The sequence below is a fragment of the Amblyomma mixtum genome, chromosome 2 (assembly GCF_055824585.1).
Source record: "Amblyomma mixtum isolate Tamu chromosome 2, ASM5582458v1, whole genome shotgun sequence".
NCBI classification, from domain to species: domain Eukaryota; kingdom Metazoa; phylum Arthropoda; class Arachnida; order Ixodida; family Ixodidae; genus Amblyomma; species Amblyomma mixtum.
The window spans coordinates 168,289,735-168,316,635 of NC_143013.1; the positions used below are offsets into that span (position 1 = coordinate 168,289,735).

Consider the following 26,901-nt stretch of genomic DNA (forward strand, 5'->3'; position numbering starts at 1 on the left):
ACCGCACCCCGCTTCCGACGTGCGCGCTAGCGCCCGTACGCAGGCGCCTAAATCTGACATGCACAGATATCTGCGCCCTGCTCGCGCCTTCTCGCGCGTCGCGCCTCGCGCATGCGCAGACAGGCTCAAGTGTACGCCCGTGCGCCTAGGCGCTTCGCCGGTACGCCTCGGAAGTATCCATCGAGGTGGGGCTTTCCGCTCCTTGCTCCTTCCGCGTCTCCGTGGGTTGGCAGGATCCTTAGAGTTCGAGGGCCCCTTGGACTGGCACCTGGCACGGGAATCGGAGCGCACTCTTGGCGGCGGCGGTGGTCTGTCTTCATTCGTGTCCAAATTAGGGAAAGAGTCCTCCCGGTTCCGAAGTCTTCTCTCACTTTGGGTTGGCGTTGTCGACTCTGATGTAGCTCACCAGTCGTCGCTGCTTGCTCTATCTTTTCCCATTCGCGATTCTTTACTTCGTAGCGACTGCGGAAAAGTTCACGACACTTGGGGTCTTCTTGTGCGTGGCCTTTGCCACACTGCAGGCATTTCAGCTCGCATTTCTGTTCACGTTACGGGTTCCCGAGGCCGCAGCCACGGCACTTGATGTTTTTCGGATCCGGGCACACGTCATCGCAATGCCAGAGTCGGCAACAGGCGACGCGCACTTCGTATTTTTTGCGGTGCAGTTGGCACGTGTGCGCCGCACCATTGAGATAAATCCATCTTGGCACTTCTTTCTCCTCCAGGTCAGTGCAGGTCAGTGCAGCCTTGAGCGTGATTGAACCCGGACGCCTAGAAAGGGCGCGCGCGTGGACTGTTGCGTCGCGCCTTCGCTGTAATTTCCCGGAGGAGCAAGAACCCGAATATTTGTCAGTCGACGTGGCGTTACCCCGCGACGCCAAGGATTGGGTGGCGAGTTCTGCGACACATGAAGTCGCGCAGCAAGAATTCGGTCAGTGAGTAACTTCCCCATGAGGATGTATTTGTTCGGGGCTCCCCCTCCGTGACCAAGGGGCTTAATTAACTCGCGCGAACTCTGTGACTCTCTACTGTAAACATGCGTTTAATGTCCATTCACACTCGCAATAGCAAAGGCCATGCGGCCAGCAGTCGCTTGCGATCGGGCAGCAGCTCCACGACACTTCCTCACACCTACAAGAGTGACCTGCAGCTCGCCTGCTCCTTTGATTCTCACGTGAAATGAGAAGTCTTGGGACTGACGTCAGTCGATCGCGCGCTTTGGTTCAGTCTCCTGCGCCCTCGCGCTTCGTCCTCTAGAGTGTTCTGGTCCCTCACGCTCGGTCCACTAAAGTGTTCTGGTCCCTCGCTATTAACAGTGTGCTACGACAACCTGAGCGAAGAGTAGAATGTCGGGGCGGTTTTGACGTGCGCCACTGCCATGCAAGCTTAAGGGCGCTCTTCTCGGGACCGGCCTGCCAGCCTGGAAGCCGGCGCCAGAAAAATTCAGTGGTATTGTTTGTTCACGTCCATTTACTAAGCTCTGGGATAGAGTATCGTCAGCCAATATCGAGTTGTTGGTAGAAGCGATAACAGGAAAACAAATTTTCTCCCACAGCCGCTTCTGCTGCCCATTGCAGCTCGCCTGGCTTCTGCTAGCTCTGCTCCTGTAGGGGTCGCGGAAACCGAGCTTATTTCACTATGACGCGGGGCTCACAGTAAAACGGTGGCGAGGGTAGCACCTCAGTGCTAGCCAGTTCCGAATCGCACTCAGCTTAGGCGTCGATGTGCAATCGGCTAAGCTTATAGCGACGACAAGGGTAGCTAGAGAGCAGCGCGCAGTTAGTCGGCCGGCGCGCCCGCGGGCGGCGTCGTTGCCGAACGCTTGGCTCGCTCAATGATTGGCTCAGTAGCTTGCGAACTGAGCAGGCAAGGCTGGAAAATCGAACAGCGAGCGTCTGTCCTGCGACTGAGCGAGACTTTATTCTCACGTTTGCAGCATAGGTGAACAAATTTAGCACACATATATGCATCGAATATCTGCTGCCTTACGGCGTTTATTAAGCTCGTCCTCGACGTCACCGTTAGCGCGGAAACCGCGCATATCTTTATTTCACTACGACACATGGTTCACAGTACAACGTACAGTGAAGAGAGTAGCACCTCAGCGCTAGCCAGTTCGAAAGCACTCTCAGCTCTGGCATCGATATGAAACCTGCCAGGCTTAGCGACGAATACGACATCCAGGGAGCAGTGCAAACTTGTCGCTCGGCGCGCTCGCGGGCAGTGTCATTTCTGAAAGCTCGGCTCCCTCAATGCTCAGCAGCTTGCGACTTGGGCTCGCAAGGCTGAAAAACTGAGCAGCTAGCGGCTGGACTGCGACTGAGCCCACGTTTGCAGCACAGGTAAACACCTTTTAGCGCACATATACGCTTGGGATACCGGCTTCGTTGCGGCCACCTTAAGGTGATTCTTACGCTCGTCATCGAAGCCATCGTCACCGCTCGTGACGCACTGGCTGAGAACTACAATTCCAGTGCGTGCTAAAACAAGCTGCTCGTATTTCGCGGAACAATCTGAACTCGAAAACAAAGTTGCTTCTATCGGCTTCCATGTGGGCTCTTGCTCAATTGTGAAAGTACACGCGAACAAGATGCGGCGAGTGCGAGCCGCTGTTGCATATCAGCTAAAGTGTGACGCAACTATCGGCGTAGTTTCGCAAAGCAGTTGATATCAAAGTTATCCGCTTGTACGGGTCACAGTTAAGCTCTCAGTTTCATGTAAATCTCCGTCGAGCATGCCTGCGTCAGTCAAAGTAATGCATCGCAGCTGCTCTCAGTCCTACCGCTCACGTCCAACATATCCTTGATATGCACCAGCTTGAGGTAGGGTGCATTTCTTTGCCCGTTTTTTCGCAATTAAGAGATTTTGGCTGACAGCAAACGAAATTTCATTCCGTCAACAGCGTCGTCTGCGCCGTCGTCTGCTCCGTCGTCTGCTAGGACAACCGGGGCACCCTGGGTGATGGGATCACAGGATCGCAGCTTCTACAAAAGTATTTAAAAGCGCTTTAATGTTCGCACTTAGACAAAAAATAATTTTAAAAAATTGAGATATTTTTCTTCTGAACATAATTTAAATATTAGTAGTAAAACAGCGCATTTGAGTTGCAGTTTTTCAACGACGCAAAAACAAGGGCAAAGCCGCTGCCGCGGGCGCCATGTCAGTGCGTGCGTTGCTGCACGTTTTGTGTTATTTGGCTTTTCATGGCATTGTTTGAGTGCTTTTGCGGCGGACATGTGTGAAGAACAGAAGTGTGTTTTGGAAGCCAACGACGAGTATTACGCCCAGTCAACATCGGTGAGTTTGGACGGGCAAAGCCATGAAGAAAGGCAGCGCTACGACGTCTTGTCATCTGGAAAGGCAATGAAGACGACGGCGCGGTTTTACTAAGCCTGGATGAGCTGCATGATTGGTGAGTCCCGTCACCGCTTCTCTATTACTGATCTGTATTCACACGCGTTATTAGTGTGCGGCTATATAGGGATGGCACTGGAGGCAGTCTGCGTGCGGTTGCCTCAGCTTAATGCGTTCCCAGAAAATAACGGGCGTATAGCCTGCGTGATAAGTGTTGCTTCATAGTCTATGCCTGCGTTTAGTACTGAGGTGCCGTGGTAAATAAAAATGCCACCAGAGATCACAACAGAGTTATGCGGTCGCTTGCTAGCGCTGCGAAAAACTACAGACAATGTTTACTACATTCAACTGGCATGGATTTCTACTGCGTAGAAGACGACGATCAGTGCCGCGGGTGAGAGCGCTTTTGCTTGGACAGCTGAGAACAGCCAAGGGAACTGACAATGGGTGATTTTGCTCGCGGCCGGTACCCATCGGATGGATTTGTGCTATTTAGAAGATGATGATGAGCGGCAGTGCTGCGCGATGAAGCACTCGCGCTAGGCGAACTGCGAACAGACGACGGATGATTTTGCTCGGTGTTGGTGCTCATCGGATCAGTGCTTGCTTCTTAATATTCGTCATGCAAATTTTTTTGAAGACAGTGATCGCATGTGGAAGGCTGGCGCATATTTACTAGTCATTTGTAAACTTTTATCTGTGCTTCCCCATTGGAACAGAATTTGGCAATATTATGTCAGTTAGGTCGTTCTTGTGTCTTCCCTGAACTGTAGGTGTCCGTGCTTCCTCTCCTTCAGGGCACTGAACTGTTGGGGATGCAACTGCACACTTATTCGGGATTTCAAGCTTTTTGCTGTATGCCTCGCTTATGCGGCCCGCTTTCAGGTCGTTCGCAATTGGTGATGGTTTGTTATTCATTTTCACTTTCTCTTATTTATTATTGGTTCACTGCCGGCAGCAGTTCTCCGCGCTCGGAACTGTTCCCAGGCACGGAACCCTACCCACAGACCTCCCTGCACCTCACTCACCAGTGTTCTTCGGTATATTTTTTTTCTCTTGCCCCTACTTGCATTACCACTCGACAAATGTTTTGCTGTTTTTATTTGTGTGCAGATTTGTTAAATGCACTACTAATTTTCGTATCATGCTCAGTTGTGACGTGAGATATCGGGCTCCTTGCTATTGAATGCATGCCTTTTCCATTCTCTCTTCTCATTTATGCAAGGTAAACTGGTCGACTGGTTGCTGCGTTCAATTTAAGAATACATTAGACGCTGGTGCAAGACACCCTAATAGTAATTAACTAAAGCCTGCGCATGCTATATTCGAATAGTTGGGCTCTTTTCATCATGCTTTAAAATAAAGCGGTATTCCAGCCAGCTCATCTTTCAATGTGGTTATGACAGTCATGTAAATGTACTCAAAGAATGTGTATGGGTGTTTCACATACAATCTCCTTATTTATTTTGTCATGGGCCACCTCATTGCTTTTTGTGTTCCTATATTAATACCTTATTTTAGTTTCTGAAGCAGTTGACAGTTTGTTTTGTCGTCATTCATGACATTGTCACTGGCACTGACAGCTGTTGGTCGGGACGTATTTATCTGCAGTTGCCAGCTGCCAGCATCTGCTGGGCCATGCTTGCTTCCTGCCTTCAGCTGTGCCATCCCTCCAAGCCATTCATGGTAATTATCTTTTTCAGTTACGCATACCTTACCTGCCTGTTTTGAAAAATATTTTTTCAACGTAGGCTCACTGCTGTGTTTAAAAATGCATGAAGAACTCTACATGCACTTTACAGCAGTACCTCACCTTATAGTTACATGAACTGCAAATTTGTACGAAATATAGCCGCTCATGTAGCTCTTGACACTGCGCTGTTATTATAAAGGAGTTGAGCCTGCTTCAGGTGCAGTGACTATTCCACACCTGTTGCCTGTTATACATGTGTGTCCTCTAAAAGAGCCAAAATGTTCGTTTATCTTTTTAAAAACATTGTGCTGTACAATAATACTCTAATGGTATTTCTTGCTTCTACACTGAAATGTCAGTCAGTAAAGTAACATTGTATGATGACACCAAATCTTGCGTGGCATAGCATCCTTGCAGCGTACTTGGCAAGCTCCTGTCAGTGCAGATGTATTGCTGGTTTATTGCTGTGGCATGTGGTTATACTGCACAGTTTGTACCTCTACGTTCTTGAAACTATCCTTGAAAAATTTAAAATTGGTTTTTGAGGAAGGGAAGTGACACAGTAACTGTCTCACATCTTGATAGGCACCTGAACCATGATGTAAGGGAAGGGATAAAGGAGGGAGTTAAAGAAGAGAAGAGGTGCCGTAGCAGAGGGCTGCAGAATAATTTTGGGCACCTGGGGATCTTTAACCTGCACTGACATCAAACAGCACGCAGCTTAGCCTGTGTTCACTTGGGCCCGCATAAAAAAACGAGCAAACCTTCTTAGAACTGACATTTCATTGCACCAGCTACTTTGTAGTTTTGACTGCAGTGACCTGAAATCAACGGTTGTTTACTTTGCACAGCCCACATACCCTGAACAAGATGTGATGATGCTAGACGAGGTGACCCTCACTTTATAGTAGCGGGTTGGTTCAGGAAATGTGAAGACTCATGGAGAACCTCTCAGTTATATTTGATTTCATGTTATTGTAGTATTAGTGGTGAGTTGTAGTATAAGTGATGAATTCTTGTAAATGATTGAGGACATCAATACTCAGTGTGGAAATGAGAGCTAAAGCTTAATAATCAGGCAAGAGGCGATTTTATGAAATGCAGTAAGGTACTGGAAGTCTTAACAGAATACACCTCGGCCAGGTCATGCACAGATATAGAGCATTTGATAGAAATGGTCGGGATAATAAGAAAGGGGTATATTGCCTTATACATGCACTCAGAAGCAGGGTGTCGAACCGGAACCGAACCTGAACCCGAAACCGGAACCGAACCCGAATTTTCACCCGGAACCGGAGCCGAACCGAACCCATATTTTTTTCGCCATCTTGGAACTGAACCCGAACCGGAACGATTCAAAGGAACCGTTCCGAACCGGTTCGGAGCTCGGTTCAGCCCCGCTTTTTTTTTGCAACCCGGCACACTTCTTTTTTTTTTTCAGACAAAATGAGATAGCGTAGCGCGTAGGTTTATCCATCCCAAGCTGCATGTGCTGGAAAGTGGGAGAATGGCACCCAGTAGATGAGACGACAAAATTGAGTGAAGTATGGCGTGTGGAAAGAAACCTAATCGACTCTTCTGTAATGTACTAGCGCCAATTCTAAAGCACTGTAAGTCAGGTTTATCTGAAACCTTGAGTTATTACTTCTCCTTTTCATGTTTGCGTATGATTTTAATCAAATTGTTAGCACTGATCTAAGTCAATAAAGGACTATAGACACCAAATTTTTCCTTGCGCATTTTCTTCTTTCAAACGATGATTTCGACATTGGTATACATGGAGCACCTCGTGGTATTTGCCTACAGCCAATACATAATTTGTATTCGAATTTCTTCGTGACGTTGTTTTAGTTTCATCAGCAGAACGATGGCTGTTACCTGTAGTTGTATTTAGGTTACATGAGGCACGAAATAAACCGGCAATGTAACTGCTAGTAAGTTGTTTGTTGTAATTATAGCCTTTGACGCAGGCTGGATTATGTGCAATAGTGAGTCAAAACGAAGTATCAGCATCTATATCACAGTTTTTGCAGGCCTCAGGTGACAGTTCAACTACAAGTCACAGCATTTGTAGGTTGATGAAACCGAAACAGCATGGAGAATAAATTCTTTTCTAAATTATTCAGCGGCTGTAGGCGAATACCGTATGGTGATCCACGTATCCCAATATCTAAGCTATCGTTTGAAAGAAGAAAGCACGCAATAAAATTTGTGTGCACAGTCCTTTAAGCACCGATTGAGAATCCCTTCCCTTTATTTGTGTCATTTATCACAAATATATGAAACATTAGCCCAACGACCAAACAACGCTGTGGCAGTGGTTTTTGGGAAAAGGAAATGGCGCAGTAACAGTGTCAAGGGAAAGGGGAAGGTGGGAGTGAAAGAAGAAAGGAAGGAAGAGGTGCAGTTGGGGAGGGCTTCGGAATATTTGGACTTCAACATGCACTGACACCACACAGCACATGGGTGCCTTTTGAGTTTCCCTCCAACGAAACGCCACCGGGTTCGAACCCGGGTACACCTAATAAGTAGCCGAGCGTCAAAGACACTGAGCCACCGCAGTGGGTAGAGCAAAATTTACTTTTACAAGCGTTCGTTGTCACCGACAGCAGGTACTAAATAAAACCCTTCACGATGGGTCAGTGGTGCAAAAAAGAAAAAAAAAATGCCGCGGTGGCTGTGGAGCTCGGCTGCTGATCCAAGGTTGCGTCGCATCCTAATCACGTGCACAATCACATGACCACGTCTGGTGAAGCGGTAGTCGGAGCAGCGGTGAGCCACGTGGTCTTACCTCACAGCCACACCTCCGGCGCTCCAATCTGCTGAAGGTCAAAACGCAGTACTCGATGACCTTGGCGAAATATGACGTGATAGAGCTCTCGCTCCAAAACTCTGCCTGGTTATGTTAATCTGGAGTCCACCACTACAGCGTCCATCGTATAGAGGCCGTGTATACTCGACACGTCAAACAGAAGGTATTATTACTGTTATTACGAAATAAAGGACGGACAGATTGATGCAGCTTTTTTTTTAGAATCCGAATATTCTTTTTTGCACGTGATGGAAAAAAGCAAGGAAAGGCAGACTCTTGGCAGTGGTGAAGCTACTTATAAGAAAAAAATTAAATACTGGTTACACAAAGGGGCAATGCCGAAATGCATGCGTTCGCTTGCATGTGATAGTGATTAGGCCCAGAAAGATGCTACTGCAATGCGATGCAACTGCGATGAAATGATTCCGTTACGCCGAACTGTTCTGCTTATAAAAACATGATGCCAGTCGCTAGCAGGCCGCTTCATCACACTGTTCTCGGACTGCTTGATCTTGGATTCTCTGTCTGGCGGCTTATATCTACTTTTCGCTGTCATACTTCCGTTTCTTGGTGTCTGAGACGAGAAGCTTATGCTTGTTGGCGCACACACACACACACACACACACACACACACACACACACACACACACACACACACACACACACACACGCACACGCGCACACGCGCACGCGCACGCACGCACGCACGCACGCACGCGCGCACACGCGCGCACACGCGCACACACGCGCACACGCGCGCGCACACACACACACAGTGCGGTTATTTTTGGGAAGGGAGGCTAAACTGCTAACGCAGTAAAAAGGACAACTAAACGAGTATGCACACTCCGAGTTGGATTCGTATCAGTGGCGGCGCAACAGGAAACCTCTGTTTGGAGATGCCTTAGGTTACTCCGCCATCTCCGAGGCCTCTTTTTATCGTTGTTGCATGAAATATTAGGATCCTCTATGACATTCCTCGTGCCTTGCTTGATCTCGTCGAATTCAGAGATCTCAGCATAAGTCCTTACGCCACCATGGCTCCCTATTCCGCCCGCTCATCGAAATTTCGGAATGAGTCAGGAGATTGAGCTTGAGCAGCATATTCCTTCAGCGGTAAAGAGCACTCTTCTCTGAACAGCAACCTCGTTGAACGCGGGGGATCTGCGTGTTGATCCATCATGCGGGTGTTCCACACGCTAAGCGGTCCTACGAACACGAAGAATTCGCACGGAATTCCGGAGTCTTTCGTCGCAGACAGAAATGTTATTGTGAGGTGCATGATCTCAATGTCCATTTTAAGAGACTGCAGAAGTATGCCCCAAAAAACGCAGCACCACGACAAAAAGAAACAATTATTTTGTTGCTCAGTGATTTCTCGTTGCACTCACGGGTAGCAGCAATTCACTGACCACGGCACAAACGCCTCCTTAGCGCAAAGGTACATCCTGACACGTAAGATCCACGTTTGAAGCGTAAAAAATGTTTTTGCGGCCGATTGAAACTACAATAAAGCCCATTTATAACGAACCTGACGGTCACGCGGATTCCGTTCGTTATATCTGATGTTCGTAGTAAGTGTACTCTTCGTATAATAGCCAAAAATACTGAGGCCACTAAAAGTGGCGTTTATTTCTTATAAAACTGCTTAATGCGCGCCTACTTGTGCAAAGCAGATCCTGCAGCGGCTCTTTTCAGGCTATCTAGGGTGGTCAGTTAATCCTCGTGGAGACCATTGCTGCCAACTATCAAATTTAGCGACGGGTGTATAACTAATCGTGGTTGAAGTGTCCACAGCAGCTGGTGGCAGGTCGGCCACATAAAAAAGATTCCTGAGAGTACGGCAGGGCTTGTACTTAGTGTTCGTCTTCGTCACAGCCCGCGCTTCTGCAATTTTGTGGTCTACACGAGCGTAGTTATATATTTATCTAAGGAAACATCTGGCCAGCCATGGATGAACGAAGCGTTGCCACACATCTACATTCGTCCGGTCACGTGTGTTTTCGAGCTGCTTCTGTCGTTCCTGTGCTCATGCAGCGTCGAGAGTAGCGCAGCGCTCGTGGCACAGAATGCATCAGTTGCACTGGCCGCTGTATGACGCTACCTGCACGTGGAAGCAGCGCAAAAGATGGAGCCGTCTGGGCAGGCTATGCATACCACGTTACCAGCCCGTAGGTAGCACGCATGGCTAGCAAGGCTTTAAAAATTCTCAAATCGCTGCTGTTACTTGATCCACGACTATGGTCAGTATAGCTTCGATTTCGACGATGCCCCTTTCTCACACGCACCGCGCTTCTTCCACTCGAGAGGCTTTGCCCAGCCGACGAACACGCAGGCAGTGATTGCCCTCATTTGCCGTCGACGCGGGCTTGGCCTGCGGTTACTTACTGTTTGAATAGGGAGATATATAACATATCATTACCGCGTTTACGTTACTGTGTACAGTGTTCCCAGACGCCGGATTTTCCGGTTAGCGCTGCGCACTGCAGTGCCGCCTTTTATCGCATTTTTGGGTCGACATGTTCATTCCGGAGCGGTGTCGTGAAGGTTGAGAGGCGTTCTCTCACTCCACGCTTACTGGAAGCACGACCTCTTCAACTTCGAGGATAGTTTACCGCGCCTCCTCGTTCGCTATAACCGAGTGGTGCGGCAAAAGTTTTTAGTTGTATCTGCGACGAATTGTCTTTGCCCTTATGCATATTTTCTCGGTAACACCGCACCCGTTCGTAATAAGCGAGCGTTCGTTGTATCTTTGGCCGTTGGGCTGGACTACATCAGCTGAATTCGTATCAAGAAAGGTTAGGTAAGGCTGCAGATATACTTGTAGAGGAATTAATGACCGATCACAAAATTTGTCCTCTGCCTTTTAGAGAGGCCGTACAGGTGTCCCAAGGAAAAGCGCAGAGGGAGAAAACCGAATGGATCAGCACAAAGTTCTCTCACGACCTTGTCCAGAAAAGACATACGAGCACTGAGCCGCCTATTAAGCACAGCTCCCAGAAAGGGTTTGTTTGTAGTTTAGAAGATAAATGCCCTGAAGCAAGTTGGTGAAAAAATGGTGCACGAGACATTCACCAGACTCTACCAGGCGCAAAAAATTCTGTAGAGACACAGGCTCCCTTTGATAGCCCCCAGGAAAAATTACAAAAATTCTACGCAGTGCAAGTACACCTTCTTCCTAGCAGAATGCTGCACTTGCAAGAATGTTGAAACGCAACATCCCAACGAAGATGTTACCAATTTGTGTCTGTGCAGAAACGAAGCGCCTCAACCTAACCTATCCAAGCGTGTGTTTTTTTCATCGTACTCTTTCTATCAGAATAAAATAGGTCGACGTCATCATAACAATTCATAGTCGTAATTTCCCACTGTACTAGTAAGAATACACGATTAGCTGTCTTTTTCAAGATACTGAGCTACACGGGCTCTAGATATATAACGCGAGTCACGAAGGCTATTTCGAAGAGGAGATTTCAATAAGATATGTTTTGGTATGCTCAGTGTGTTAGGGAGAGCTAGTGCTCCCACGAGGCTCTCGTTTGGAGGGGGGGGGGGGGGGGGTTCTCACATATTTCCGTATCATGTAGGAAAGGGCGGGGGGGGAGGGGAATGACTGGCAAGTCGGTTTCGGGACGACGAAAAGGTGTCTGTCTGTATATAGGAGCCGATGCATGGCAGCTCCGTATCTCAATAGTGCGCGGGAACGCAAAGGCCGGGTGCGGCGGTCATTTCGGCGCCCGCGTAAGTGCACTGCGTACGAAAAATTCCCAACTGACTCAAGCTTCAAAGAGATCAATTTCTCGCACGACGGGGTCCCCGAAATCGCTCAAGCTGGAGAGTTTTGTAGATGCAAAATCCACCGGCTTTTCTCCTCATATATCATCAGATGGATTATAGCATACACATAGCCGTACATTATATTGCGAGTTTATTTAATTTTACGGCTCTTGCCTTAAAATCGTCTTTTTGCCGCGGACAATAAATAAAGTGGGTAAAGTGAGAAAATCTTTAATTGAAGAAATGTTTGCATTTTTTATTTTATATATCGATGCAACAAAAAAAAGTAAACACCATAACAAGGTAGATTAAAACTCATCTACGTTCTAATTTTTTTTGCCCTGAACCCGTTTGAACCGGTTCGAACCGGTTCAGTATGGTCCGAACCGGTTCGAACCGGAACGGAATGTCGCTCTGGAACCGAACCCGGAACTGAACCCGAAAGGTGTGAACCCGAACCTGAACCGAACCCGAAAAAATTCCGGTTCGACACCCTGCTCAGAAGTTATAAACAGCACCTTGCAGTATGCTCAAAAAGAAATTTTAAACTGCTTTGCCTTTGCTAAGCTGTCAGGCAAAGGGGGGTACACTATCAAAGGGTTAAAATTGTGAACAGTGCGGTGAACCACTGATTTTTATATTTTTCAAAGGCGTTTGACCTTGTTAATCACTCTGTGCTGCTTAAAAAATTAGACCACTACGGTATTAGAGGCATAGCCCATATGCTGATTTCCTCATACTTGCGACATAGATCTCAGTTTGTTAGTATTGCCGGTGAATGCTCCCAGTTGAAAGCGGTAGCTTCTGGCTTTCCGCAAGGGAGCATTTCGGGTCCGTTTCTTTTTGTTCTTTATATTAATGATATTGTTCGCATAGATAGCACTGCGAAGTACATAATTTATGCAGATGACACTAGTCTGTTTTTTTCGGGTACTTCTACGGCTGATCTCGCAAATCGAGCTAATAAAACCTTAAAAGAAATAAATACTTGGACTGCTGATAATCACTTAAGAATTAACGTTAGTAAAACTGCAGCCGTCATGTTCCACCCACGTCACAAACACTTTGAACTTCCTCTAATTGAACTAAACAATACCAGAATAGAATTTGTGCAGTCTGTGAAAACTCTGGGCGTTTACTTTGCAGCAGATATGTCGTGGAATGACCATATTAATTACCTCGTTCAGAAACTTTCCAGAACAGTTGGTATCATGCGCCGCCATAGCTTTAATTTTCCTACGTCAGTCAACATGTTACTTTATCACTCTTTGTTCTCTTCCATAGCCAGCTACGGATGTATGGTGTGGGCAACAACAACAGCTGAAAATATTAACAAACTCACTGTCTTACAAAAACGTATTATACGCATTGCATGTAAAGTGCCTTATTTCTTCCACACTGCGAGCCTTTTCCACCGACACAACGTTATTCCAATGAAATCCATGTATAACTATAGGCTGTGCTACAAATATAAACTCGCCATAATGAAAAATGATGACTTCTTACTTACACTTGCTAGGTTAGAGCAAAGCAGAACTGTGTATGATACCCGCGTAGCAGAGCCTTGGAATGTTAAGAAATGTCGCACAAACTATGGCAAACAAATGTTGCAGCATACCTTACCGACACTTCTGAACCAGTTGTACTCCCACAAGAATCTTGATGTCTCTACTATTTCTCTGAAAGAATTGCCCCAAATATTCGTGTAGTTCTTTTTTTTCTTGCTATTACCATTTCTTTTTTTTTCTTGCTATTACCATTTTGAGCGCACCTGTCAGTTCTGCTGTCCTTTATTTTCTCCTCCCTGTGTTTGCCTTTATAGTCTTTTTGACCTAATATAGTTCTTTTTTCTTTTACAAGCAGAATGTACTGCTTACTGAACGTACATGTGTCATTCTATGTACAGAACATACGAGTTTTTTCTTACAATTTGTTTGATGTCCTATTCCGCCGCCGTCAATGCTGCACTGTAAGAGGAAGCCAGGACCTCTCAAGCTGTCTATACAGCTTTTTCCCTGGCTGTCCTCGCAACACCTAGTTGCGGAAATAAACCTTCAAACCTTCAAACCTTCAAAATCATAGGGTTAATGATAAGAGATTGGGAGAGAACTGAGTTGGTTGGAAATAAATGCGAATTAAAATCTGAGCGGGAATCATAAATGGACATAGGCAGGACATACATTTTTTAAAGAAGCTGACTATCCTTTTGGATAGTGGAGTGGTTACTCACAGCAGGAAATTGTGCTCTTCCTGCCTTCATTTTATGGACATATATGCTTTGTGTCTTACGTCTCTTGGCCTGCCATAGGCAGCATATGCTCATAATAAATTTTCACCTGTCTAATTATGTGGCATAGGGAGAATTGAACTATATAACCTCATCAATGCACACCCTCTCTGAAGTGAACTTTGTCAACCCCGTCAGTCACCACATTGATGCATGTCACCTCAAATGGGAGCCGTCATGGTGGCTGAGTGGTTATTGTGCTTAGCTGCTGACCCGGAAGAGGCAGGTTCGATTCCAGCCAGTTTCGATTCCAGCTGTACTAGTCTCATTTCCTCTACAATATACGATATCAGCAGCGCGAACACGGTTAGGAAAAAAACAGACAGAAAGGGGACAGGACAGAGCGCTGAACTATCAACTTTATTTCAAGAATGACCAAGACCCCGCTCTTAAATACACACGCCACAGCGCTCTGTCTTGTCCCCTTTCTGTCTGTTCTTTCCTAATCGTGTTCGCGCTGCTGAAATCGTATGAATTCCCACCAACTAGCCCGCCAGATTGTGTTATTCTCTACAATAGCGCCCTGTATAGCCTGCGCCGCTTTGTGGCATGAAACCCTTTAAAACCAAGTAAAGTAGTGGATGCATCATTTCAAAAATTTGTTGAAATTTATTATTCTCTAAACCTTAACAATTTTCTGCACCTGTTTTCCTTCGTCTTTCCCTCTTATTTCCTTCTTCATGCTGAGTAACAGGTCAGTGATTTTAAGTGCCAGCTAAATATTTTGTTCATTTCATTAGCAAACTTTCTGTCTCTCTCTATTGCTTTGCTATTTGTATCTGCAGTATGGTATTATGCAAAAATATGTCAAGCTTAGTTCCAAGAGATATGGCCTGGATTTTAAGTTATATAGTCAACCACACTGATATTACTTATTACGCTATCGAGGCTTTTTTTTGGGATGTGCTACCTGGTACAGAACTGATGTGGCCTACAGCGGTAAATATCGTTTGAATGTGCATAAATTGAATAGGAAGCCAAATTTCTCATTTGTCTATGTAAATAGATTGGGCAATCATCATGTGCTCACAAAGCTCATAAACTTTTCTGTTTCTAAAACTTTCTGTAAAAGGCACTGACTCACTGAAATACACTGCAGTTACTTTTGCCTAATCCTGATATTATTTACTGAAGACTGATTTGAGGGAAAGTCCACTGAGCTCGAATGAGTGCACGGCAGCTTGTCTTTGTCCAAAGTATTTGGAGAATAATGAATTTTGTTACCTGGCAAAGATAAAGCAAGGATGGCAGTGTTTTGTAATGTCCGCAGGGCATTCTTCCAAAGCCCAGTATGCATATAATTCCTTTCTTTTTGTGCAACATAAAACGTCTTCCCTTTGCACTCATGGTTGAAACAAAATGTTGAATACTTCACCACTCTAAAAATGAAGGCCATTGTGCTGTTCTAAAAAATATAAGACTGCAGCGTTGTTGCGAGGCAAATTCACTAGCTTGTCACCATCATCAGCCTGACAACACCAACTGCAGGGCAGAGGCCTCTCCCATGTCTCTCCAATTAACACTGTCCTTTGCCAGTTGCAGCCACCGTATCCCCACAAACTTCTTAATCTCATTCGCCCGCCTAAATTTCTGCTGCCCCCTGCTACGTTTGCCTTCTCTTGGAATCCACTCCGTTACCCATAAGGACCAGCAGTTATCTTGCCTTCGCATTACATGCCCTGCCCAAGCCCATTTCTTCCTCTTGATTTCAACTGGGATGTCATTAACCCACGTTTTTTTGACACCTATTTGTCAGGCTCCGCGTTTTATTCTCACCTATTCGTCAAGCTGCAAGCCACTTGCGCGCTCTACAAACCTATTTAAAGTACAATATCCAGCAGGTTTGCCATGGAGTGTGTAGTGCTAAAAGAAAAAATAATACGAGTAACAGCTGATGATCTGGTGGAGAAACAGAATTCCAAGAGTTTGAGAAGGGCAGTGGAAGAACTAGCAAGGCGGGATAGCTAAATTCGACTAGTAGCGGACAGACAAATTGGAGACTTATGGAAGGGGCTGTAGTCTTAAGTGCACCTATCTGGGCTTGTGATGCAGTGTATAGGGCTCTTTGTTTTTGAGTAAAACTGGTTTCTCCTGATTGTTGCATTCCAGAAAGATTCATCAAGATTGGGTTAAACCCAATTTTCGCGTGCAATGTGCCTGTAAGAAAGTGTAGATTGATAATGCATGAAGCTAAAGAACCACTGGAGAGTAGTGGATATGTCTCTTATTTCTTCGTAGCTATATTGTTTAAACAGTGCTGGCTATTTGAATTCTTTTTTAATGCTTATTGCTCGTCGAGTTGTATAAAATTCTAGGATAAATTGAAAACTGCAGGGAGATTTAATTACAATAATTATACCCATATTTATGAAGCTCTGTTCGAAGAGAGGTCCACATTTTGTGTGCATGCTTTGAATTTGATTATTTTCACACTGCAAAATGGAGGACAGGTCTGCTGTGCGAGATTTTTGCAATGAAGCGAGAGCAAGTGATGCGGAATGCTTGTTACTGTGTCACCCTGCCAATATTTCTAGAACCCCTGGGACCACTGAGCTTGTGAGTATCAATGACTCAAAAGCTCGGAGCTGTGATTGCCCGTTCCGAGGTTGTCTGCATTAACCGATGCAAGGCCAAGGGCCCATAGCTAACAAGCATATGACACCATAGAACTAGATGCAGTCAGGCTGGGACTGTGCAGTATGTCAGTGTTAACGAGGTCGTGATAATCGAGGTTTACTCTGCGAAGCTAGTGTGAAATAATAATTGTTCTTATGGAAAATATCGTTTTATTTTAGTCATTGCAGCAAGGCAAGCATATCAAATCTGATATCTCTCACACATCCCTCTATGTTTCAGTTTCAAGGGAGCAAGAGTTGCGTGGAAGTCGGGCAAGCCACAAAGTTGCGTGCGGTTTGAGCCAGCAACCAGGAGCAGGCTGGGAATTTGCGAATTGTCAGTGGTATTCGCTCAGTCAAGAAGGCTTTACTGTAAGTACAGTGTTTTAGCCATAGCATTTCTTTGAAAAGAAGGCATTGAGCTTGAATAGGACAAGCTCTCGGTCTAGTTGGTGCAGATCCTTTTTGGTTGACAGAGCTTATAAACACAGACTGGGGTCAGAAAGAAAAAATATGATGGCACAGGTGCTTAGTACAGATTTATTCCAGAATCACCGAAACACTGCATATATAACCAAAACACAGGCGCCAACAGGTGGCAATTTTATGCACTCGTGGTAACAATAAGTGATATGGCCAATAGTGGGAAAACAGCACAAACTAGAAACAGAAACAAAGACTATAGAGCAGGGAAGGATGAAACCATAACACGGTTAAAGGAACAGTTTTAAGCAAGTCATTTTTAACACCACCAGCACGTGAAACAGTGGAACGGTGTGACCAAAATTTTTAAGTACTGGTCTGATAACACGGAACTAAAACACTACACGCAAACACAGATCAAGGGCAGTGAAATAAAAGTAAAATGGCAAGAAAAAACATGCGGTGAAAAGAAAATGGTGATTGGGCAAGCAAACAAGAATTGGTCTACAAAGGTGAAGTGAGCTAAAAAACTGAAAGAATAAAAGGGGAATAAATGCACAAGAGCAACAAAGGTGAAGCCAAGAATTAACATGGCTAAAGGAGGAAGATGAGCTACTGTAAAAACGAGAGATAAAATATCAAAAGATGAAATTCAATGAGTATTAAAGATAAAAGCAAACAAAAACGCGAAAATAGACGAGTTGGCAGAAAAGTCAAGGCATGCAAGATGTTTATAAAACCAGGGCTAGGTCAAACAGATCCTGAAGAAAGGCAATCTTTTTTTCCGAGGGTGTTCTTGCCCATTAATTCTCGAGCCTCAAAATCCCGGCGGCTCCCACCAGTTCGTCATGTAGGCTTATTCTGGTGCTTTTTTAACACAATGGCACTTTTTCGAACATGGGTGGCATGGCTTTTTTCGGTCACAGTTTTGGCAATGGACTTCCAGATTTAGAAGGACGTGCTTGTAGGCCAGTTGGTTGGAAATCGTTAGAAAAATCGCAAAACAGGAGGGGACAAAGGCAGGCGAAACACAAGGCGGTACAACAACTGAACATTTATTGAAGAAATGAGTGCTCATATGTATCAGTTGCGCATGTAATCTGCAAACAATCATTGCAAAAACAACCTAGGGACGGAAACAAATTCTAATTCTTTCTGAAAAATGGACACAGAAGGCATGCTAACCCACCTATCTGGCTTCGACCTCAGGATGGCAACAGCCTTGAGAATTTCTTTCCAACTGGCCCTTTATTCATCCAGTAATAATGTGCAGTTCAGTTTAGGTTAACAGTCTTTACAACTGGGACAGTGGACAGGCAGGCAAGGTCGTCCGGGCCTACCCAAGGAATGCTAATACTCTTGCAAGGGAGTGTTTCACCATCTACCAATTTGGCCGGTATGAAATCGACCACAGCTGAGAGGAATCGTGTACATCACCGCCGTTGCACATGGCATGAGGCATTCAAAAAGTACCGCCAACGGGCATGTTGTACGAGATTCCCCTCAGCTGTGGCCAGTTTTATATCGTCCAAAGTGGTAGATGTTTACACATTTGTTTGCAAGAGTATGCGTGTTCCTTGAGTAGACCCGGAGGCGTTTGCCGTCCCACTCACTGTCTCATTGTAGACTGCTATCCCAAACTGAACTGCACACAGATTATTGGATGAAGAAAGCAGCAGTTGGGGAGAGAGATTGTCGAGGCTGTTGCCATCTTGAGGTCGGAGCCAGATAAGTGTGTCAGAACGCCTACTGTGTTCATTTTTCAGGAAAATTAGCGTTTCTGTCTGTGTTTCCCCCCGTTGTTTTTGTTTCGTTTTTGAGCAGGTGATTGTCATATTTGCTCAGCTCTATGGTTGCCATTGAATTTTTTGCCTCTTTACGATTGTTTGCAGATTACACACGTGACTTGTCTATATAAGCACTGCTGTTCTTCAATAAATTTTCAGTTGTCAGTACGGCCTTGTGTTGTCACCTGCCTCTGTGCGATAGGTTTGCGGTTTTGCTCTTTCCGACTGGCAGATTCCCGAGAGATGTACCCGTTAAATCAATCTTATGCTCCCTTATCCTTTCATTGATGCCAATGTATACCTTGCCGCAAAACAAAGGGATTGATTAAACGCCCTCCGCGCATGGCGCTAAGGGTTTTCTGTGCTGCGTGGTGCAGCGTCTTTTTTTTTCATTTAGGATTCCGCAACTGCAATAGGTGCTAGGGGGTCAGAAAAGGCAATGTCTACTCCTGCTTTTTCTCCGATTTTCTTAAGGTTCTTTGAAATTTACCTTTAGAAAATTAGAGAGATAGAGTAGATGCTTTTTTTTGCTCCGCCCCCCCCCCCTCTTCATCACCTATCACAGCTCTCTAGGATCGTCAATGAAAAAGAAATAAGAAACAGGCTGCACCGCATTGCACAGAAACCCTTAGTGGCATGCACAAGAAGTGCTTTCTCAATCCCTTTTTCTTGCTGCAAGGTATACATTGGGATCAATGGAAGGCTAAGAGAGCATTACACTGATTTATCGGATACATCTCTTAGGTACTTCCAAGTCCACTGCTGATAATGGGACGCAAAAAAGCCATGCTGCCCAAAGTTCGAGAAAGCCACTGTATTAATAGAGCCCCGTAATAAGCTGACGCAATCCAATGGTGGAAGCCACAGAGATTTTCAGGCTCCGGGGTGAATGTAAAGAACACGCTTGGTTTCACTCGGAGTATTGCCTTTCTTTGTGAACGTACTTGATCTAGCCCTGGTTCTACATGTGTGTTACATGCCTTGCCTCTTCCGCCAACTTCCCTCTTTTGGTGTTTTTCCTTAATTTTTGCCTTCATACTGGTTATTGAATTTCACTTTTTTATATTTTATCTCTCGGCTTCACTGTACGTCATCTTCCACTTTTAACCATCTTAACCGTTGGCTTCACCTTTGTGGCTCATGCGCGTTTTTATTCCCTTTTTATCCTTTTAATTTTTAGCACACTTCACCTTCGCTTGTTGCTCAATTCTCGTTGGCTTACCCAATCACCATTTTGCTTCTATTGCATGTTTTTTCTTGCCATTTCTCCTTCATTTGTTTTTCTCTGCGCTTAGTCTGTGTTTGTGCATAAGGTTTTTTAGTTCTATTTTATCAGACTAGTTCTTAAATATTCTTTTGGTCAAACCTATCCACTGTTGGCAGTCTTCTAAAAATGACTTGGTTATAAATTTTTCTCTCACCTTGTTCTGGTTTTATCCTGTGCTGTGTCCTCTGGTTTTTGCTTCTAGCTTTTGTTGTTTTTCCACTACTTCTCATACCACTTCTTGTTACCACGAGTGCATAAATGGCTGCGTGTTGGTGCCTGTGGTGTGGGTATTTATGCAGTATGTCGGCAGTTCTGGAAAAAATTTTAAGTTCAGTGCCTGTGCCATCGTCTTTTTTGTTTCTGTCCCTTGTCTGTATGTCTGAGTGCTGTCAACCACAATCGGTGCATTGAGCTGACTGCTCTGCAGCTACCCATGTGTATGCAATGAAGTGGCTTCAAGAATAATGAAGTACACAAAAAAAATTGATTGCTTAAAATTTCTGGTATGTTTTTTAGGAAAACATTTTGCATTTAAAGGGCTAAGATTGCTCTGAAAACCTAAAAAAATTATGTGCTTCTTGGGGCCTTTCCTCAAATTTCACATCACCTTGTAGCGTGATGCAAGACATTCAAGTTGTTACCGACAGTTTACTTTTTTGTTGCCCACTTATTGGCTGCCACCTTCTTTGGGAGGCAGTGTCATGGGGTTTGGGAGGCAATCTGATTCCTGTGTATTGGCCTGAAGTGCAAGCTTTTGGATGTGGGGAGCAGGTTCATGGTGCCAACTTTTGGCTGTAACTACAGTTTGGCCATGACTGTTAGTCCTTTTCTGTGAAGCAGTGTAATTTATGTAATGCATATATTGATGATGAAGCAGTTTCAGGGGTTGCGGTGCTCAGCTGTTGACTTCAAAGACACAGGATCGATCCTGGCCGCGGCAGTCGCATTCTGATGGAGACAAAATGCTGGAAGCCTGTGTACTGTGCGATGTCAGTGCACGTGAAAGAACCCCATGTGGATGAAATTATCAGAGCCCTTCACTATGGCATCCCTCATAGCCTGAGTCACTTGGGACATTAAACCCCATAAATCCAAACCCATTTTGGTACTTCTCAGCTTCGCCGCTGGCCTCTGCAGGCCAGCGAAACCTCCCACAAGTTGACGAACGGCAGTTTTTACACCATTCGTAAATGCCTACATAGACGCTACATCATTGGTGGCAAAGGTTGCCAGATGTGCAAGCGTTTCCGGTAGTTTTTCTCTGTTGCTTTCGTCAGGCAGCTTGCAAAAGATGTTTTACTAGGCTAATAAAGGGTGAGGGTCTTTGTGTTCTTAACGTGGTGCAGCGTGATGAAACAGACACTTAATAGCCATGCCATGCTTTTTCTAGCCAAAGGCAATTTTTCGCCTTATTCTCATCTTCAATTGCCATTCATGCTTCCTCGAGGGACGGCAGTTGGAAGAAGGTCTCTAGAGCAGCTCCTTGTCTGAAGAAATGCCGAGTGGCATTCTTCAATCCTAACTGCCCATCAAATGGTAGAGCAGTTGTTTTCTCCACTCCACAGAGTGGAGACGGAGTATCGAGTTGAGGCGCACTTCTGAATTCGGCGGTTAGCCTTTCATAGGCAGCAGAGATGCGCAATAACTTTATTTGCTGTTAATCTTCGAGATAAACACTAAATCCTCCTCATTCCTGATCAGTGCACACACTGTGTAAGGAACTTTGTCACTCCATTTGTCACCACTTTGATGTATGCCATCCCTAATTCAGGGGCTGTATAATTTTTGAAATTTTGTTGAAATTGCTTGAAAACCTTTGGAATTTCCTGCACCTCTCTTTTTCCCCCAAGTCCCAAACCTACGCAGAGTGCAAGTGGGTTTTTACTCCAGCTAAATTTTGTTATTCATCAAAGGGCTTTTCTCTCTACTGCTTTGCTGGGTGTATCTGAAGTATAATATTATGCACCAGTGTGTGAAGCTTTGCTCCCAGAGCTATTAGCCCGAGGTAGTAATTTTAGAGCATTGCGTTGCGTTCTCAGCCTGGTTGCGTTTTGAGCCTCAGAGTTGTGCTGATTCCACGGATAGAACCCAAGATGGCAGCCTCCAATGCAGCAGTGTATCCCAGTAGTTGCCATGGGAGCCGAGGTGGTTAGATAATGGAATAAAATAATAGCAGGTGGCGGTGTGATGCTCGAGCACCACAGCTCGAAACTAAACTATATCGATCAGTATCTGTATATCTGTCTGGCAGGCATTAAAGTCTGGCTGCTTAGTCACGACATTCCTGTAAAATTTGTAAGTGAACCGTTTGGCATGAATGTACCAGATGGTGTCATACGGTTCAGCCTGTCGTGCAGCATAAAGTTACTAGTTAAGTTAGAGCCTTTCTTGCAGCACGGATTCAAACTGACAACCTATGTTAGGTGTATTAATGCTCGTTATTCGATCTGCTCATTTTTTTATATTCAAGCACACTAACATTACTTATTACCCCATCTGTGCAGATTGCTTCTGGCACTATTTGAAGCTGAAGGGTTGCTCGGCTGAGGATCTCCAAAAGCGCCACAAGAAGGTGACGCGCTACCTGGCACAGAAGTGCTGTGGCCTGCGGCGGTAAATACCTGTTCAAGCCAATAGTCTCTTGTTATATGCATGAATAGATTGGGTAAGCTCATGTGCTTACAAAACTCGTAACTTGACTGTATTTCCTAACTGTCTGTATGGTACACTTAGGCACTGGAATAACCTGCAAATCTCACTGGAATTTGCCTATTATAGTGAGATACTGCTTTACCCAAGTTCTGCTTAAGGATAGTCGACTACTCAGATGACGCACAGAAGATTATATTTATGAACCAGACTGTTAACAGCACTTATGGACCACATTAGCAGACTGTTCTGAGACCGCACGCAGCCAGGCTTTTCAGCGTGGAAGAGGCGGCTTTAGACAAGGCATGCGAGCGCTCTGTTCCTGCACGTTAAGTAGATGTCGGATGAATCTCGAAAAAATATGAAGGACGCGCCAGGAATATGACTACCCCAACCCTTTGGAGATGTGCAGCGCACAGTATACGGCCATGCCAGCGACATGTCTTTCTGTTCAAACTTTCTCTAAAACCGCTGTCACTGCGCAGAAGCAGGTAGCAGTATCTGTACTAAGAATTCGTATCTTAAAGGAAAAAAGAAAGCGCAATGTCCACCTTTGGCACGATTTCTGCAGTGATGTGCGTTCTGCCGGCTGACAATACACCGCTTGCTTGGTGTTGTAGGCCTAACCTGTGCTTTACTCAAGGTGTAGCGAGAAGCGCTTTTGAACTAGCCACCAGCGATCACAGAAATGTCTACTCTCTTTACCGCCTCTACAATAACTTTATGGTGGTATGAACGTGCAGTTTATTCCCGCAACGTCTTCGTAAGTGAAGCGCGCGGAAAAACGGGCCAGGCGGACCGCCTCGCACAGATAGATGCGGGTTGCATGCAGGGACTCATTCTGAGCCGTTGGCAGAACCGTCATTACAGGCCATGATGCACTTGGTCACACGTTGCATGCACGTCTGCATCTTGATTTCTATCTGGAAACAGCTTGGTTGACGTCACTTCTGTCAATAAAGTGCTCTGCATGCCAATGTTTCTCCCATTCCGGACGGTTCCCACCAGCCATTGTATGAAGCGGCGTGTGCATATTCTTCAGTTGTATAATTGAGGCTTTAATGCATTATTCCTATGGGTTTACGTTGGGCCCGTGCCAATTTGATGTTAAATGTGGATCGTTGCATGAAAGGGGAATGCATAATCAAGATTCCACTGTATGACTTTTGTAACATTTGCATGCATTTGTTGTGTATATATATGCATACTATATATATCACTGTTCTTTTTCTTCACCTAGGACAGTCTGAACAAGAGAGACCTGCTGAAGAAAAATTCTGTATATATGTAAATCAATAGTCGATTTGCTCCAAGTGAAGCGTTTTATGCCTGGCTGTACTGCAGGAATGCATCGAATGTTCAGAGTCAGACTGCTGCTCTGTAGCTGCATATTAATTGACAAATAAAGCGTACTTGGTAATGACTACAGGAATACAACACACTACACAAATGCACTACAGAAGGCAGACTACAGAGATACGACATTACAGAATTACGTCACTACAGAAGACAGACTACAGAAATACTACACTACAGAAAGACTACACAAATACTACACTACAGAAGACAGACTACAGAAATACTACACTACAGAAGACAGACTACAGAAATACGACACTACAGACTACAGAAGACAGACTACACAAATACTACATGCCCAAAATACGACAGACTACAGAAGTTTTCTGTCGTAAATTCCTGTAGTGTTTTGACTGGGGGGAATGTTTCACGTGCTCTGACATCACGCATCACACGGGCGCCTTAGCGTTCCGCCTCCATCGAAACGCGTCCGCCGCGGTCCGGTTCGAACCCGGGTACTCCGGCTCGGCAGCCGAGCGCCCTAACCACTGAGCCTCCGTGGCGGGTCTGGCGAGTTCCTTTTTTCGAGTTTGGCGTGTTGCTGTGCAGTTATTGTAGGGAGAGTTTATGTTCATCTAGTGCGACAGCACTATTTCGATGAGTCAATCCGTAGCCAGATCTTAGGATGTTTGTATGCTGACAGTGTATGCGGGCTTTATGCCAAGTGAAGGTAATAAATGAAACTGAAATCGAAACACTTGCCGACGACTGGGATGCGAACCCGTGCGGCGCGAGCAGATCAGCTTCGCAGGCCGCTCCGTGTGAGCCCTAGACTACAGCCACAGCCGAACATGCTAAACTGCAACGCACTCTTGAGCTGCGTACTGCAAGTCGTCGTCTTCGACCACAAATACTGCTGTCAAACTTATTTTCGCGCTTTGAGCTATACGTCGGTTCTGAAAGTGAGATGTGCGCTGCATGCGTTGTCGTGGACAACGTTGCTGCAAAAACACGGCACTGGAGCAACACAGCACTGCCGCAGAAAAGCGGCACTGAAGCACAGGCCACTGGCGTACATGAGGTAAATGGCATTTACAGTGCAAAAATTGAAGGAACGCATAACTGGTTCCCTGGGTCAGTGGAAATCTCAATCGTGTTTTCATGTACGTGGCGGGGGCGCCAGCTGCAAAAAAACTGTGCTTTCGCACTTTATTTCGTGCTTAGCAATGCTAAACCTCTAGCATTTTTTGAACTTCACTGCGGCATCTCGTGCTTCGGTCGACAGGTGCCTAGTTTTGTCTTTCAACTATGTTAAAGGCCAAACCATGAAAAAGAGAAAAAGAAATTCAATCAACATCCATGACTGCGAGTCCATCCCGCGGCCGCGCGAAAATACCTCCTTTAAAGAGATACTGAAGCAAAATTTGAAAATTGAGCAAAAACGCTGGAAATAGATTCTCGAAATGTGATTGCACCGAAATCTAGTCGTTACGGCGCATATTTTTCAGCGGATGGTTTTATTTTCGATGTTTCATGAGCGCGCGCCAAGCCCTCCCGGCCGGCGCGAATGGATTGATGGATGGAAAAAACTTTATTGTTAATAAATTTCAAGTGTTCTTGGCCCTTACGGGTCACTGGGCGCCGTGGTCGATCCTTGGTCCAGGATGCTGCACTTGGGTGAAGAGCGTGACGCCATGGCACTCTCCCGCGGCGACAAATATGGCGGTGCCCTTCGATGAATGAAACCTCGCTTCGGACTGGTTTCGTCGTTTTTACTGACTTCTTCAGCGCGTTCACTGGCCATAAAGGGGCCACCGGTCTTTCGCTTCGTCTGTTGTCACCCATAAATAAGCATATGAGTAATAATTTGCTTTATTTTTTTATTTAGAGTGACGATTCTGCCCGCTTTAGGATAAGAGGGCTGTCGATTTGTTGACAGCAATGTGAAGGAAGACGAAGTGTCCCTGCTACGGTGGCTGCACATCGCTCCAGTGAAAAATCTCGCCATCCGCGCAAATACGTTCCCTATACCAAGAGAACTGACTTCATACCATCTGAAGAAGCTCCCGAAGCTCATGCGCCGTCTGGCTGTGTGGCATTGACAGAATGTCCCGCAGTCATCCCTGCAACTGGACTGTGCTCCGAGACTAGGCCTAGGGCCTCCGGTGACGCGCTGGCGGAGGTAACTCCGCCGGTGGCGCTCGTCGCCACGGCTTCAGCAGCACCTCTTCTGACAACTGAGCCTGGGTCCCAGCTCCTGGTTCCTGCTCCCGGTCCATCAACGGCAGCGCACATCCCGCCTTCTCCAAATGTTTCTCAGCCCGTGAGCGACCTGCCCTCTGGGCGGAACACGGCATGGCTACCCAGCCTCCACTTTTGGACGGGGCCTCAACCGCGCTGCGTGAGGAGGAGAGCTCTCCAATGGACATGACTTCAGCAGCTGCACCCGTGACTCCGGCTTCTCGCGGTTCTCTAAAGCGTCCATCAGGGGACACTGCACAGGATTCATCTTCGGCCAACAACAGCTCACAAGGCAAGCGTTCCTGCCTAGCAAATGCCAGCCACGTTGTGTCGACGCCTGGATCGGCATCGTATAAAGTGGCCATTAAAGCTCTGGCAAACACAAGCCTCACAGACATCCCGAACAGGATCCTTGAGGCAAACCTGGACGCTTGTCTTGGAACCAAAGGTTTTCGTGGCTTCACGGCTAGAACGAAATCCAGTACCAGCGCTGTGTGGCTCCCGACTCTGGCTGCCGTCGAGCGTCTGCAAACGCTCAAGTGTATATCGATTACAAGCGAGATTTCGGTGCCTGTCCAGGTGTACCTTGTAGAAGGTTCGGACCTACAACGGTGTGTTGTGTACAACGTCGACGTCGCCGAAGACCAGGCAACCCTACAGCGTGAGCTATACTGCCCTTCGCACCGTGTTATCCAAG

General features: G+C 45.9%; 1 protein-coding gene across 3 annotated transcripts; it reads left to right on the top strand.

The window, feature by feature from the left end:
* The first annotated feature begins 3,145 nt into the window (after positions 1-3,145).
* LOC149361511 (uncharacterized) lies at positions 3,146-24,670 on the top strand. Of its 3 annotated transcripts, none has more exons than XM_089569522.1 (6): positions 3,146-3,412; positions 4,313-4,394; positions 4,966-5,040; positions 16,780-16,910; positions 22,520-22,628; positions 23,905-24,670. In XM_089569522.1, exons 1-6 carry the CDS (start codon positions 3,397-3,399, stop codon positions 23,912-23,914), a joined length of 423 nt encoding a protein of 140 aa, XP_089425648.1. In that variant the 5' UTR covers positions 3,146-3,396; the 3' UTR covers positions 23,915-24,670. The 3 variants fall into 3 exon arrangements, with proteins under 3 accessions (XP_089425648.1, XP_089425646.1, XP_089425647.1); XM_089569520.1 differs by having other exon boundaries at positions 23,910-24,670; XM_089569521.1 differs by having other exon boundaries at positions 4,316-4,394; positions 23,910-24,670.
* Positions 24,671-26,901: the final 2,231 nt, after the last annotated feature.